Source organism: Numenius arquata, chromosome 6 (assembly GCF_964106895.1).
Source record: "Numenius arquata chromosome 6, bNumArq3.hap1.1, whole genome shotgun sequence".
Taxonomy (NCBI): Eukaryota; Metazoa; Chordata; class Aves; order Charadriiformes; family Scolopacidae; genus Numenius; species Numenius arquata.
In genome coordinates this window covers 33,114,076-33,130,596 of record NC_133581.1, presented here as the reverse complement: position 1 = coordinate 33,130,596, position 16,521 = coordinate 33,114,076, and the positions used below count along the sequence as shown (strand labels likewise).

General features: G+C 55.6%; 1 protein-coding gene across 2 annotated transcripts; it reads right to left on the bottom strand.

Moving 5' to 3' along the window:
* Positions 1-14,013: 14,013 nt before the first annotated feature.
* LOC141465490 (homeobox protein SIX1) lies at positions 14,014-16,113 on the bottom strand. 2 transcript variants are annotated; one of them, XM_074148929.1, is made up of 2 exons: positions 15,554-16,113; positions 14,014-14,592 (listed from the first exon to the last, which is right to left on the bottom strand). In XM_074148929.1, the coding sequence occupies exons 1-2, from the start codon at positions 16,111-16,113 to the stop codon at positions 14,304-14,306; spliced, it is 849 nt and encodes a 282-aa protein (XP_074005030.1). In that variant the 3' UTR covers positions 14,014-14,303. The 2 variants fall into 2 exon arrangements, with proteins under 2 accessions (XP_074005030.1, XP_074005029.1); XM_074148928.1 differs by having other exon boundaries at positions 14,020-14,592; positions 15,548-16,113.
* Positions 16,114-16,521: the final 408 nt, after the last annotated feature.

Below are 16,521 nucleotides of genomic sequence, written 5' to 3'. Positions count from 1 at the left end.
CAAGCAGTAGGATGCAGACACTCTCCCAGGAGCAGATGCCCCATTCAAACCCCTTCTCAGCTCCCGATGGATGTTGCTCATCCCCCTGACCCACCTGCATGCTGGCCCATGTTCTGGCCATGTATCTGCTCAGCCCAGTTCTTGGGGGAGGAAATGTGTCTCCTATATACCCCAAATCAGTGATGTCCTGGCTGGAGCCAGACCCTGGTTAGGCTGGGAACTGTGCCAGGACAGCTCTGTAAATCCTGTCAATCCAGAGCCATTCACTTGCTCCAAAATTTATATCCAGAGATGAAACCACTGAAAATCAACCCCCTGAAACATCCTTTGTTGGTCCAGATTCCCTGAAGGGCTTCAGCCCCTTAGGCCTAGATGATATGGAAACAATAGGAGAAAATAAATATTTTCTTTTTTTTTTCCAGTTTTTCCCCAAGGAATTAACTAGTGCTTCAAATAACTCCGCTCACGACAGGGAGGCTGTGCAGGACGGACTCTGCACCTGGCTGGCCCATGAGGGCAGGGAGCATGGGGTGCACAAACCCTCTGTGGGGAGGCCATCGCAGAGAGGGACATGCACCCATTCAGAGATGGGTTTAAACCTCCCCCCAGGAAGCTGCAGCAGAGCTGGGACATACCTCCACTTTCTCCAAGCTGACCACATGTTATGTTCCAGTTTCTCACACCACAGGCCTCCTCAGCATGAGCATCTTCTCTCCAAGGAGGATCCGAACCCTGCCAGGACAGAGGCCCTATTTGGGACATTCAGACACTGGCTTTTCCTTTGGGGTTTCCCCCATTTTTTACCCACTGCTCAGGGCTGGAAACCTGCACCCATTGCCTTTCTCTGCCAACAGTCTTCTCACCCTGACACCGGCGCTGGCTCCTCAAGGTGGCATTTCCATGGTGGGACTCCAGGACCTGCAGGGAGTCTGGGAGCACACTGGAATAAGAGCAAATCCTTTAGCTACCTCTTGGCTCTTGACTCACAGCAGTTTCCCTCTCTCGAAAGCAAGAGGAGCTGGGTCACCCCAAGTTTGGTCCAGGTGTTTCTGCCACTGGACCCTCCACCCCAGACCTCCCCTTTCCTTTTCTTGGAAGCCCTCCGGTCTCACCAGGGCTGCAAGTCCATGGCCACCTAATTAAAACCAATGGTGAATTTTAAAGACAAGGAAAATAAACCAATAAAAATAAAAGGAATCAGTCTGGACCAGAAGCCAGGAGGCCACGTGCCAGGAAAGCAAGACGCCTGCCAGTTTGGCACACAGTGAATACTTGGCCTGTTGAGATGAGGCGCTGGAGTGGGGCGCACTGAAGAGGCACTTACTGTCTTTGGGGGCAGAGGAGAAGCAGAGAAGGGGGCAGGAACAAGAACGAGACAGGGTGCTAATGATGGCCAAATCCCAAACATGCACTGGACCATGGACATGCACTGGCAGCAGGGGAGGACTGAGGCATATCCCCACCAGGGACTTGGCTGGCATTTGTCAGCACAGCCTCAAAAATGACAATACTGTGGCTGCTGCAGACAGGCTCCTACCAAAACCAGAGCTGGAGATACATAGAGCAAGGGACAGTCCCCACCAAGTATATCAAGGGCACTGGGCTCTGGACTAGCAGGAAAAGGCTCCCAGCAAGCCAGGGAGCACATCACCATGGGGCAAGGAAGAAAGCGATGCAGCCAAGACTGGCACGTGATGCACCAACCCTGAGCAGTAGAGGTTCAAAGGATGGTGAAGGCCCCAAATTCCCTTTGCCCTGTGCAGGAAAAACACCCAAATCAATGCTGGGTGCTGAAATGCTGGTGCTGGGCAGGCAGATGCCCAGGTGCTCTCCATGCATGCTGCACCCTGTGAGGGCATCAACCCGCAGGCTCCTCCCCGGCCACCCCATGCCAGCGGCAGCAGAGATGGGGAGATTATGCGTGACTTTCCCTGCTTCCCACCTCTGGCAGTGCGTGCTGGCAGGCAGCACGGGCTGCTTTCCAGGATCTGGTCTCTGCTTGGCCCCTTTCCCCGGCTCCCCAGGACATGGCACAGCAGATGGTAACATGCCCGCCTCTCCAGGGGCTGATTTCTTAAGACCCAACGCAAGGAGCCTGTGAAAGGAGCAGCCGCGGCCAAGTTTCCCCTTGTTTTTACTTTCCCTGTCTCATTCTGTCTGGGTCCAAGCGGTGGATTTTGAATCCAGCCATTCCCTTTTGCGGCTCTCCCCGACCGGTCCCAGTGGTGCTGTAAGAAAATGTGAAGTCAGACGCAGCCGGTACCTCCCTGTCTCTGAAAGCTGCACCCGCCAAGATCCCAGCCGGATGCTGGGATGGGCTTGCAGAGGAGCAATGGAAACGCACCGCCGACTTCATATCTCCACTGGGGAAAAGGGAAATCAGCTTCTTCAACATGTGAGTCCGAGTGTTCAAAGATTTTCCTCCCAAAAGCCCACATTTCTGTCCATGCACTTCTGGACATGCAGCCACACCAAGGCTGGACCTGCTGAGCTTTTCCAATAGGTTTCTCCTAAAAATCCCGGCAGGGTCCTTCACTGGCCCCTGTACACCCCGATCCCCTGGTCATACACTGCTGTAACTGCACCCTTCACCCTACAACCTGCTCAGAATCAGGCCCTTTGCATCCCTCCTTCCCAAAAGCAGGTTGTCCATGAGAAATTAATGCGTTTTCTACACTAACCTGCACGAGCAGAAGATTAAAAAGCAAACATGGGCTCACCGCTGTCTCCTGAGGCCTCTGAGCTGCATCCAGATTTGCTGGGACTGCATCCACTCCCCTCCTCTCCTCTGGGTATTGCCTGCCCAGCTGCACAGCATCCCAGCAAGCCGATGGGATGAGTGACGGGTAAACAGAGCTTTTCCATGGAAACATTTGTTCAACAAAGAATTGTAAATTTTCATGGCGAGTATCTGGTTTCCTCCAAACATTTTTGCTGTTGTTTCTGAAAGCTGCCCGGCTGGTCTGGATCTGGCTTTCTTGAGCATTTTTTTCCCCTAATGCTTAATTTTTAGCAGCTAGGATCTCCCTGCTCTCTTTTTTCTTTTACTTCTTCTTTAGGTTTCCATCCTTTTTTCCAACATAAATGAAGGCAGTAGTGTCTCCTTTGGGCTTTTCTGCAGGGCATAAACTCTTCTCCTCGCTGAGAAGTCCCAGGTGACCTGGGAAGGGACACTTGGCTTTTTAGTCTGAGAAGAGCTTGAGTTGGAGAGGTGGGACTGGGCAAACTGCCGTGGGCCACATCAGCATACAAATATGGGGGGGAAAATCCAGGTTTTTCACAAAGCCAGCGAGAAGCAGCAATAACTCAGGGTAACACTGGCTAGAACTCCTAAAAGACCTGCTTAAGCACAGAAGAAAGCAAGAGAACATGTCAAACTTGAGGAGATAAGAGGCGATGCCTGCAGGGTAGTTGGGTTCACCTGGAGTGCTGTGACAGTGTGGGGACATCCCCATGCCCAAGGAGCCCAGCCCAGCCCCGTGGGCACATGTGACTCCATCCCTTTGACCCAACGCTGCCTTCCTCCCGCTGGCCTTTTCTTGCTTAACTTGATTTTTTTTCCAAGCAATTCTGCGCTGATCCCTAGGACGGGGCGGGGGAGAGGGGGCAGGCAGGGACACGGGTTTGTCCCTCGTGTGTCACCCCCCCGCGTGTGCCCAAGACCACGGTGCCCAAGGAGCCAGCGGGGTCCCCAGCACGAGACGGCGGTGACAGCAGGTGGCACTGCAGCCCCAGGAACGCGCCGCCGCCCCGGGAGCCGCTGTGTGTCGTCCCCCCCCCTCACGGACCGGGGCTCGGGCAGGGCATCCCGCCCCCCGCACTCCCCCTGCGTGGAACCCCATCCACCCTCATGGTTCCACGCACTGCTGGGCAGAATAGCTTGAGATATTATTCCTAACCCACGGCAGAGCAGGACTTTGAGGGGAAATCCTGTGCTGCTTGAGCCCAGGGACAAAACTTGGCGTTGGGGAGCCCCCTCCTCACTCCGGGGGCAATGGCACTCGCTGCTCGCTTTTTGGGGTGCGAGAGGCTGAAGGTGCCTGTTGCTTGCAAACAGGGAGAGCAGAAAGACGCAGGCAGTCCAAGAAATGAAGGCGGTGCAGACAAAGTGCAACCGCCAGCCACCGCAAACCGAGGGAAGGAACCTGAGTTGCTGCAAAACCATGAATGTGAACACAGAATTAAACAAACAAAAAAACCCACCAAAAAACAACCAAAGCCAAACACAAAACAACATCCTTCCATGCTTTATACCAGTAAATTTATACCAATCTCTCCAGTTATGCCTGCTAAGCATATAAGCAGGGATGCACCATAGCCCCTCTTCCCATCCTGTAGCCATTCTGCGAGTTCAGGCTTTATTTTCAGCCCAGCTTCCTTCGGCCTCTATCTGATCTGATTTCTCCGGAGAGAAGATTTTTTTCTGCTAAATGACACCCTCCTATTAGAAACTCCCATTCTCCCCAGCACTGATGAAGGGGTTGACCTTTTCAAGCAAATTCAAAAGATAATAGGGTCAAATTTAGAAAAAACTGTCAGCCAAATAGAGAAGAGGAGACCTAAAAGAGCATCCCAGGGTGAGACAGACAAGCAGGACTCAGACATCAGAGTAGTTGGTCGGTGACCCAGGGGAAGTCGGGATTGCTGCAGGAAGAAGGAAAGAAGGATATTTTCCTTCTTCCTTTCTTTGATTTGGCTGGTGTATTATTGCTGAGCTCTTTGTGACTTGCTTTCAAGCAGTTTGCTGTGAGCATTCAGTGTTGGTTAGTGGTGTTTTGTCCTGTGATGTTGTTTCTGGCCAGCAGCTGGTTGAGCTCATATCTTGTAATTAGTGGGTGGGCTTGAGGAGACCACTGTGGTTTCCGATCTCTCAGGGAAAGGGAGAAAATAAGCAGGATTAAGGAATTTTAGAAAATTATAGGCATTTTCGTTTCACATAAGCTTTGCCAGGAACACCAAGCCCTGGAGAAGGAAGACCACTGCGGGATGCATCGCCCATGGGCAGGACTAAAGGACGTTGTTACTCATCACAGTCACCCAAATAACTCTGTCTGTGTGTCTGTGTAGAAATACAGTGCTGCCTGCCCAGTGGTCCATAAGCCAACGATGGCTGTGGGAACACAGTAGCTCTGCAAGATGAAAGGGATATATTCCATCTGCAAACGCAATTTGACACAGATTTCCTTTTTTTTTTTGGTAGCAGGATTGCTATAACTGAAGGGACCTGGAGATAGCGAAGGGATGTTAGAGCAGAGGAAGCAGTGGCTCTTGGTTGTTTTTAACCAAGCCAATCTGTTCAGGTGACACAGTCATGTGTCCAGACGAGCCCACCTGGGCTGTTGGACCCCACCTGAGCTAACCCCCTTCTTGCTCATGTGGTTTTTCCTGCAGCAGAGAGATAGAAAACCAGGCACAAATTCCCCGGGAAAATGCCAATTGGGAAGCCACACATAGGAGTAGACCTAGCGCTCAAAACTGCTTTTCACTAGGTTCTCCATTTGTCCCTGGTTTAGGGACCTGGCAGGGGATTGGGATCCAAGCTCCCAGCCTGTCTCATCCAATACCCCAGTGCATATTTCTGCTATACATATGCACTCAGCAGCATTTAAAATTCACGAACAGTTGGTACTTGGTGCTAAATGCACAAAATACATGCAAATGCTGTTTCAGGTGGGCATTTACATTCCTGCTTCTTCTGAAGGGGGCAGGATCCAACCATCCCATTCCCATCTCAGTGGAAGGAGGTCCCACCTTCAGGATCACCAAACAGTCCCTTGCTGCTATGTTTTTCCCAAATAACTTTCTGGCTGGGATTTGATAACAAGTATTTTCTTGACAGAAGGACTGAACTGGTATTCAGAGCAGAAAGGATCTGATCAGCCAGGCGCTGAGGCACATGCCCAAAACCACAGCTTTTTTAACTACAGTAGACATAAAAAACCCAATGTCTGCTTTATAACTGCAAATGTGGATCTAATGCGGCACATCTTGCTCATGGAAATGGCTTATCAGGTGAGTTTTTCTATAGAGTGGCTCTATCAAGTGCATTTTTCCCTATATATACATGTATGCATATATGATATGTCTATGTATTCTGTCTCCCATTCAGTGTAGATATTAATCATATACTGTTCCACACAAACAATGGTAAAAGTGGCCAAAGTCTCACTGGGGATGACTGCTTCCACCATCACTCATCTGATTTGTTTGTGTGTTTATTGCACCAGAGCTGCCAATTGCAAGTCCCTGGGCCCTAGAATAAGTTTTCCCTAAAAAATCACTCAGCTTTGGGCAAGAGCCCATTGCTTTTCCACAGCAGGGCTTTAGTCAGCAATCATCACCCCACGGGGACATCTCGCCCTTGGTATGGTGCCCTTCGCTGGCATCCCTGCCTTGCCGCACGCAGCCAGCACTGGGGCAGCTCTCTCCTCCAACCCACCTCCCTTCCTCCTTATTTCAGCAAAATAACCATGCAATTATTTTTCCACATGAAAGTGCCCCGGTGTTCAGGTGGACAATCTGACTCCGGCTGAGCCTCCTGGAATCCCTGCGGTTTTGATTTTCAGCGGAGAACAATCTTATCAGCCCAGATTGTACACAGAGATAGGGAGCTTTTGGTAGGGTTGCATAAGCACAGATTGCCTCAGCTGGGATGGGGAAGGCTCTGCTCTCGCTGTATTTATTTGTTTTCCCCACTGCGGGTTTCAGGTTCTCCCGGTGACCATCATTTCAGCTTTCTTTCTCTGCCCATTGTTTGAGCAGCCGAGCCTTCCTCATGGATCACTGGGCAGGAGGTTACACCTAAATCTGGCCTCAGCCCTCAGCTGCTTGCATGGTACCTTGAGAAATTTCTTGCAAAAGGGGCTTTTTTTTCCCCATCCCACTATGGTTCTTCTCCAAGTGAGGATGGGAGGGGCCCTGACTTGGGATGGGTGTGATTCCCTGCTCCCTCTGCACACCCGGTTCGGCCTCTTCCTCTCCTGAAATCTCCTCTTTCAAATCTGCCAACTGCGTGGTCACCTTGTCTTTGACTGCAAAGCCAGGATATATGGTTTCCGCGGAGGCCATCAGCAAATAGCTGTGGCTACATAAGCCTGGCAGAAGAGGGGGGTGAAGACAGAGACACATTCTGGGTAAAGCAAAGCCCCCAAAACATCACCCAGCGGAGCGCTGCAAGATGCAGACTCAGAGGCTTGGCGTTCAAGAGCAGCGCGTGCTGCAGCTGGCACTGACACGGGGGTCCCATCCCACCCCATAGGATGCTCGTCTCCGAGGGCAGGCCCCTTGCATGCCGCCCAAGGGGAAGGGGTGGCAGGGGCTGACTGCACCCATGCAACCTCCCTGCTGGGGCTCTGGGACCTCGCTGGGACCTGGCACAAAAAGTCACCATGCAAGTCAGAGTGTGTATTTTGGAAAACATTTTAGGTTTGAAGTTAATCCTGCAGTGGCGTGGGAGCCATTGTGTGCACGTTGAACTCCCCAGATGTCAAATTACCTTTGCTGCAGGAAAGCCTTATGTCTCAGTCCTACTTGCAGCTTTCAGATGCTAGCTCTCCTCTTGTCTCTTCTCCTCCTGGTTTAGAGAATTTAAAGAAATCTCCCTTGTACTGATACTTTCAGATCATGTAATATCACTTCTTTCCTTCTCTAGGCTAGATTACCATATTTGACACATCCATAAACAAGAAGGGATCACTGTGAGGAGAAGGTTGGATGCCTGGTGTGCCATGGGGCCAGATCAAGCCTGCTAAACATCTCCCAGAAAGTCATCACAGGCTTTGTAGAGGGTTGATTCTCCTCCCTGCTAAAAAGTACACCTCCCTTTCAGGCTTGAATTAGGTGATGAGTGGGTGCAGGCCGGAGTGGGGTAGTGGGTGTGACCAGCTGATGACCATCCTCATCATTATCATCACATCTGCTGTCACAGGCTTTGGGGGCACCGCTGTCCTCTACCACCCCAGTACCAAGTTCCCAAGGGCTGGGACAGCTGAGTGGACCAGCAGCAGAGCCCCCAAAGCCCCTTTGCTGAAGATCTCCTTCAGCCCAGGCCCTGGGTGAGGAGCTCAGAGCAGAGCCAGGGCATCCCCACCTCAGCTCTGCTGCAAAGGGCTCATAGTGCCGACCACCAACAGTCTTGAGTGTCGATGGGGTTGGAAGCAGCCATGCTGGGGGACAGAAGTGTCCCCTGCAGCCAAGTACTGCTGAGCCCGCACGCTGTTCCCGGCTCGTGCTCGCTTTGGTTCTGCTCCTGCAGAGGAGCGATGCAGGTGAAGCCCTGCTGAGGCAGGCAGAAGGCAGCTTCTGCCTATTGGGAACCAAGCAGCCTGTGGCCAAGCACTTGGGCAGGTTCTGCAGTTTTTTCATGCCAGCACCTCTGCCCAGCCCCAGAGGGTTCCCAGGAAGGGAACAGCAGTTTCTAAACTGGTGCTCTCTCCCTCTTGCACTCTTTCTCTCCCCACTTCCCTGCTGGCTCTAGGAGATTAGGCATACGAAGATCTTAATTCCCTGAATACACCCCTGATTTCTTCTAGTGTGCTATAGCCCTTCTATTGAATGAAGCAGACACTGAGGTCATGGCTGTCTGCAGCCCTGGTGCTGCCACAGAATCCCTCCTGTGCCTACATGGGTCACACTGTGGGTCCCCGTGACACCCACTGCCCTGCACTGGGCAGTGGGAGCCAGGAGTGGGGGGACAGGCGTCCTTCAGGGCTCGGGAGAAGCACCCTGATGGTTTGCAGATGTGATTTCATTTTTTTCAATTGTTTCTAATTTGCTTGGGTTCTTTTTTTTTCAATTCTAGAAAAGAGACAATTTCTTCAGGGAGTGTTAGCCACAAGCCTCATTTGGCATTGTTTTTTAGTCAATTGGTTTTGTCTTGCATTATTAGGAATATTATATTACATAATGATAAGCTGCGGCGGCTTATTATGGGGACTATAAAGGGAGGCAGTGTGAGCACGCAGAGCACCAGCTGCCAGCACAGGGCAACCGCCCTCCTGGCTCCGTCATCTGCCTTGCTCTGACCTTCCGCAGGTCTATCGTCTCCCTGGGTCTCAGTTTCCCTCCTGCAAAACAGGGCTGATACCTGCTCCAGCTATTAGCTTAAAAGCTTTTCCACGCTTAAGTCAGACAAAGACGAGTTTTTTTTTCCCTTTCCTCCATCCTGAGAAGCAGGTGTGAGCATCTGCTGTACCTTTTCTGTCATGGCTGAAAGCCATCAGAGTCTGAGCAGGTACAGCACCCTACCAAAGCAACCCTGATCCCTGCAGAGCCGGGCCGTGGATGAGAAGCTAAGGCAGAGCCAGGAAGGAGCAGTATACTCTGCCCATGGAGGCATTTTCCAAAAGCAGTGGACAAGTGAAAACAGGAAATGGTAATTGAACTAAATTTGCCTCTTCAACCCCATTATTAGGATTGGGATTATATGCTTTGGAGAAAGTTCAACCTCTGTTTAAAATTGGGATCAAATGCTAGGAAGCCTGGAGAGACAGGAAATGACAAGTCCAGCTGGAAGGAAAGACAGGGTGGCATGCGATGGGGGTTCAGCCTGGTGCCCTCTTTCCAGACAGCATCAGGCTGCTGCTGGGGCGAGCACTGCTAATCCCTGGGGAGCCTGGTAATTTGCTCTCTTCTGCTTGAAGATTAAAGAAAATTTCCCTCTATTTCCATATTTAAAATTGTGTCCGTGTCCTGTTGGGAAATATGACGGCGTCTCAGGTTACTTTGTATGCTTGAGCTGAACCAAAGCTCCTGCACATACGGCCTCTGCCACCTCTGCTCTCCCCTCAGAAAACCTGACAGCTTCTGCCCCAGCAGGAACAGCAAAATTCACCTTTGAAAATGGATTGCCGCAGTCAGGTCGGCCAAGCGGTGTGTTGGCTGTACCTTTGCTGCTTCTGCTGCTGCTAAAACATCTGTGTGCATCAGGCAGGTTAAAGCACCTGAAGGCAGTGCATGCAGAGACCCAGCCCCCAGCAGCCTCACCCCACAGTGAGCTCTTTGTCGGATGCAAAATTACCAACGGTGAAGTGTACCAGGTAGGCAGACAAGATTTCCACCTCTGCCTTTGCAGCGTCCATGAGCTGCTCCCTGGAGAAAAGCAGGAGTATGGGCGAAGCACAGAGGTAAAGAGTTATCTTGGGGCATGCGCTGTTTCCTTTATGGGCCTGCAGAGCCTGAAGCACTTCCATAATAGTTGCACAATTGTTAAATAGTACTTTATCTTCAGGCCGGATAACAGTGGAAGCAGCTGCTGGCTGCCCAGTGACAGGTGGGACGATAAAGCCATCTACCCAGGAGGGAGGCACTCGGGATCCCTTGGCCCAATGCTGCCTGTACCGCACACCCTGCCTCCTTCCAGCTTCCCAGCCTGTGTGCTCCAAACAAAGCTCTGACATCTGACTGAGCAGACCTGGTTTGAAAGACACAGAGCACAAAGGTCCCCTAGCCACATCATGGCTCTGGGCTCCTGGTGTCGCAGCTGGGGATGCACGAGCTTTAGGGAGCCAGGCCTGGAAACATCACATTTAAACCCCTTGGGCGAGCGAGCATCCTCTCCTCACCGTGGGCCTCTGTGGAGGATTTGCCAGCACGTGGCCCAGAGTTATGGGGACGGAGAGGGGGGTCGTACCTGCATGGTCGTACCACGGGACAATGCTGGCTCAATGTGACCCGGGAAATGAAATGAGGAGAGAGGTGGAAGGCTGGCTTTCTCGTCGGGCGTTTGTTTTTGTACACTGAATTTCCTCCCCGGGTAGTCTAAGTGTAACCCCCTCCTCTCTGGGCTGCCCCCAGCGTGGAGGTAGGCTGGGGAGAAGCAGGCTGCCCATAGGACCCCACCGGAGGAAGAGGCGCTTATGGTAGAGGTGACCTTTCTAAATCCCTGCTTTGGACAGACATTTCCAATAAGTGCTGAAGAAAAGCCTGCCAGTTCCAGCTTTCTCAGCCTGCTCTCCATTTTCCTTCCATCCTCTCCAGGCTGAATTTAATCTGAGAAGGTTCCTTTGAGCTTTTGTGTGTTGCTGGGGGAGATGTGGGCGCACAAGAGATCGCGTTACAACTTTCATTTCCTGAAATGTTTGAGGGAACATCCAGGGTTTTATCCACACATCAGGCAAAGTTGAGGGCTCGGGTTTCAGGTCTTGTCACTCAGCTGTCACCAAACAAATGAGCCTCTCAGAGCTGGAGACGGAGAGAGCTACCTGCTATTCATGACCCCGAAAGCAGGTGATCACTCAGGGGAAAAGCAGGTAGAATTAATCATTCCACTGTTCTCCATTTCCTCCCCTTTTTTTGGCTGACCTGGACACAGTGTGAAATCTGTCCTGGGGAGGGAGCGGGAGCTGGGCGGGGGGGGCGGGGGTGTGTGAGCCGGGGGGAGGCCACGAATTAACTCCTTCCTGCCAGTGGAAACACAAAGCAGAGCGAGGTGAGAAACAGCCCCAGGCTGCCTCCCCAGGCTGCCTTTGCTGTGAAAAGCTTGCTGCGAGGTCAAGCCTAATTGAGAAGAGCTCAGCGACCTGCGCCTGGCTCAGCTCCAGGTCCTCCCTGGTCCAATCTGCCCACAGGCCCCTCCCCCGGCCAGGGGGTTATTTGCAGGGGTGGGTCCCTCAGCATCCTCCATCCCTGCTTGCCACCATCCGCCTGTCGGCAACTTCGTCCCTCTGCCTGTTAGGGAAATGCAGGGTCGGGACGTGGGCACGACTCTGAGGCTTGGGGGCGGGGGCGGCGGCGGCGGGGCGCAACCTGCGCGGCCCTGTGCGGTGCTGCGCGGTCCCGATGCGCAGCCCTCGGGCCCAACGGCGGCCCTGGCCCGCAAGTCTGCTCTGAGGAGGGATTGGAGGGTTGGGCGAGGGGGACACCCCCTGGCAGCTCCCCCTTCCCCCCTAAAGTCAGCCCTGCCGCTGCCTGCGCGCAGGAAGCGCCTCTGTGCTGTTTGCTTTGAAAATAACCCCTGTTTTGCGAGTCCCTGCTTGGCTTTCCTTCCGCGCAGGGCTGGAGCCCCGGGCAATATTTATCCTTCCTCTTCACCGAGCTCGTGGCTTGGGAAGAAAAAAAAAAAATTAAAAAAAAAAAATCCAAACCACGAAGCTGGAGCTGACGCATGGCCGGGGAGCACAGCCCGCGGCTGCTCACCCTAAAAATCTCCCTTATTACCGTAGGGGTTCCCCCAGCTCGAGGGGCTGAAGGGGGCCGCGCTGTTCCGTGGCGGATCGCGGCGGGGCTGGCTAAGTCCCCCGGGAAGGGTGATGAGGGCCCCCGGGTGGGACAGAGGGCGAAGCGGGACCGGAGGACGCGGACCGACCCGTCCCCCAAGGTCTCCGCGGGGCGCGCAGCGGTGCCCGGCTCCAGGCCCCCTCCCGGGCCGGACTGCCAGGGTCGCTGCTCCCTATTCCCACCCCAAGTCGGGTTTTGCCCCGGCTCCACCCGCGGTCGTGGATGCGCGCAGAGCACGGAGATGCGCGCCCGCGCCTGGTATTTGCGCCCTCGGTCCTGCTCCCACGGAGCCGCGCTGGGTCCTGCCCGGGGGGCGAGGTGTCCCCACCCCGCCCCGGCCATGCCTCCCCAAAAGGGTCGTGGGCGCAGGAAGCCCGGCGGGATCCGGGCTGGGCGTCCCGAGGGTGCGGCCGGTGCCAGGCCGGAGAGCGGGGGGAAACGGTCTCAGCAGCCGCAGCGTCGAGCCCCCGCCCCCCCCCACAGCCGGAGCCGAGGAGGGCGACCGGGGGGGGGGCGGGGAGAGGAGAGGGATTCGCCGGCCCGGTCCGGCGCGGGTCGGGGATCCGCGGGGGGGCTCCGGAGCGTGCCCGGCTGCCGGGCTCGGCGGGCCCGTGTGGGGAGCGAACGGGAGGGACACGGAGCGCCGCGGCCGGGCAAGACCCTCCTGCAGAGGGTGACATTTCTCCGTGGCCCAAGACCCCGAGAACAAACACGGCAGCGACTTAAATAAACACTCGCTTAATGATGCAAAACGCTAACAGGGGGGACCGGCACCAGCGGCCCGGGCCCAGCGAGGCCCCGACGGGGCGGGCGGCGGGGGCGAGCCGCTCCCTCCCGGCCGGGCGCCGCGATGCCAACCGGGTGACCCCCGCGCAAGCCGCTTCGGTGGGTCCCCTCTCCTCCCTCGGTTAGGAAGCTAAGGGCCTGCCCTGGAGTCGGGAAGGCACCGGCTGTCGCCCTCGCAGCCCCGAAGCGACTCCGATACAGCCCGCCTGGGGACGCGGGATGAGGGTGGGCAGAGGGACACGGGCTCGCCCCTGCAAAGAAAAGCGCAACCTGGGTGTTCTGCTATCAGCGTTGTTTAATTTAGACTGTTTAGGTACAATAGAAAATAAACCTGAAAGCACATGCGATTTTCGGTAACAAATACTCGAGACGGACAGCGTCGTCAGCGGGCTCTCTGCAAGCCGAGGGAGGAAGGCGGGGAGCAGAGACGGGCAGGAGAAGGCAACGTGGAGCTGGCAGGGCAGCCCGAGAAACACTCGTTCAGGAGGAAACGGCCGTCAACTTTTATTATTATTATCCTCATTTTTAGCTACATCGATGCATTTCACCACGGAGGAAAAGGAAGGCGGAGGGGGCACGGGCCCACGGGAGCTCACTCGCTAACTACCTCACACAGCCACAATAAGACATAGGCACTTGTTAAAACTCTAATACTGCAGCTTTTGCCTTTTTTTTTTTTTAATTATTATTATTTATTTTTTATTTAAACTACATTGAAATCTTTCTGGTAAGGCTAAATATGAAAAATGTAAACGTAACTTCCCCTCCCTCCTCCCGCTACAACACAGGGCTCGGAACAGCGGTTGACTCCCTCTGCCTCCCTGTCCCAGCTCCTCGCTAGTCCCATGGGGACCCGGCCGGGCAACAGCAGGGATGCGCTGGCCACCCCTGCCCCACCGCGCCTGCGGGGCCGGGATTTATTTGGGTGGAATCGGATCCAGATGGGTTTGGTTTTTTTGGTTGTTTTTGTTTTTTTTTTTTTGTTGTTTATTTTTTTTTTCCTTTTTTTTTGTAATTCCCACTGGGACCAGCTCGTTTGAACTCGAAGGGCTGAGGGTTTCTGCCTCTCGTTGCTTTTGGCTACGTGAAGAAAAAATAAAATAAAATCGTGGTGATAGTGGGAGACACTGGGAGGGAACTGGACCAGGAGCCGACGTGGAGTTGTGTGAAAGAACCGAGAGTCCCGTCGAGAATCAGCGGGTGAGCTGTAAAACCGGGTGCTGTCCTCTATGTACAACCCAGGGCTTCGGTCCCCGAGCAGAACTTCCTCTCCCGTTCCTCTGACCGTTTGCCGCCGGCCTTTAGGATCCCAGATCCACCAGGCTGGACGTGAGGGGTCCCAGCAGCGAGTCCTGGAGCTGGTGGCCTTGGAGGCTGTGAGGGGTCTGGGATGCGGCTAAGCCGCCCAGGGAATAGCCGGAGCTCCTGGCGTGGCTGAGGTTCCCCTGCAAGAGCAATACTGAGTTCTGATCCGGGCTTTGGGGAGGAGAAAATTCTTCCTCGGAGCTGGACATGAGGGGTTTGCTCCCATCCAGAGGCGAGAGTTGGTTCGGTTTGTTGGTGGCCGCGTTGTTGTTTTCCGTGTTCTCCCTGAGGAAAGGCAAGAAAACACAATGGGGATGTTACGGCGGGCGGGAGTCGCCGGGGATGGGCGCCACGCTGGTACCCCCAGAAACTCCTTTGCGCTTTATTTCAGCGTGGGAGCAGAGGCCTCTCCCCGCGAAAAAAAAAAAAAAAAAAGAAAAAAGAAATATTTTCATAACAGATCGTCCCCATTTCTTTTTACCCTTCTATAAATAGGTGTATACCGCACAGCCTGATAATTTAAGGCGAGGAGGTAAAGTTGAAGGAGGGGGGTATTTGGAGGAGCGATTTTTCTCTTTTTAAGTTAAAATGGAAGCGCGGCCCGGGGACGAGAAGGGTGCGGGATTTTCACTAGGAGAACTCGGTGAGGAGGTTGCTGGAGTAGACGAAAAGCGGGGAGATGCCCTCCGTGGCTGCCTGCTTCTTCGCCAGGCCGAGCCACCGTCGCCCACCGAGGCCACCCCTGCCCGGCCGGCGCGTCCCCATTCCGCTCTCCCTCCGCTTCCTCCCCTCTCCATCCCGGGGCCGCAACTCTCTCCTCCTACGGACTTCGGAGCTACCCTGCCCGATCCCCGGCAATACCCAGCCCGGTATCCCAGAGGCTTCGGGACGGCGTCGCTCCCGGTTTGCTCGGGACGGCAGGCAGCAAACAAAGGCGGCGCAGGGGCCTGGAGAGGCCGGCGAGGGGCTCGCCGTTTCCCCCGGGCAGGTGGGGTCGGGCGGCGCGGAGCGAGGCCCGGTGGATCTCGGGTGGAAAACCCCATCGGGTTTCCGCGGAAGGGAAAAATGCAACGCGATCCAGGAAAAATTGGGTTTGGAAGAAGCGAGGTATTTTCGCTGCTCCCCTCCCCGGGCGCCGCCGGGTGCTGGCCGCCGCGCTGCCGGAGCTCCGGCTCCGGGAGAAAAGGAGGGGACGGAGGGGATCGAGGTGGGGGGGGGGGGGGGGAGAAGGAGGGGTGGCAAGTACCTTTCCTTCGCCTCCGCCGCTCGGTCGCGCTGCCTCCGGTTCTTGAACCAGTTGCTGACCTGGGTGGTGGTGAGACCGGTGGCTTCTGCCAGCTCCCGCTTCTCCCGGGGGGACGGGTAGGGGTTGTGGGCGTACCATTCCCGCAGCACGCCTCGGGATTTCTCCTTGAAGCAGTAGCTGGTTTCCTCGCCGTCCCAGATGGTGCGGGGCAAAGGGAATTTTCGGCGTACGCGGTATTTGCCGACGGCACCCAAGGGTCTGCCCCGCAGTTTCTCGGCTTCCACGTAGTGCGCCTTCAGCCAGAGCTGCTGCAGCTTGGGGTGGTTGTGGGGGGAGAACTGGTGGCTCTCCAGGATCTTGTAGAGCTCGCGGAAGTTGCCGCGGTGGAAGGCCACCACCGCCTTGGCCTTCAGGACGCTCTCGTTCTTGTGCAGGTGGTCGCAGGCCGGCAGCGACCAGAGGAACCGGCCCAACCTCTCCAGGTTCCCCCCTTGCTGCAGCACCTCGCAGACGCAGGCGACCTGCTCCTGCGTGAAGCCAAACGACGGCAGCATCGACATGGCCGGGGCGCGGCGGCGGCGGGAGGAAGAAGAGGAAGAAGAGGCGGCGGCGGCGGCGGCGGGCACCCCGCGGGAAAGCGGCGGCGGAGGGGCGGGGAGGGGGGGGGGGGGGGGGGGAGCCGCCCACTGGTCCCGGTCCCGGTGCCGGTCCCGTCCCCGGAGCGGGGAGGCGCGGCGGCAGCCGGGGGCGGGCGGGCGAGCGGGGATGCTCGTCGCGGCGCCGGGGGGACTTTGTCCCCGCTCCGCCGCCGCCGCGCTTAAAGCGCCCGAGCCCCCGCGCCGCGCTGATTGGGCGCCCGCGGCTCGGCCCCCGCCGCGGCGGGCCCGGCCCGGCCCAGCCCGGCCCGGCCCGGCGGGCAGAGCCTCGGCACGGGCGGGCGGGGCCTGGCGGCGGGGACCCGGCCCCGG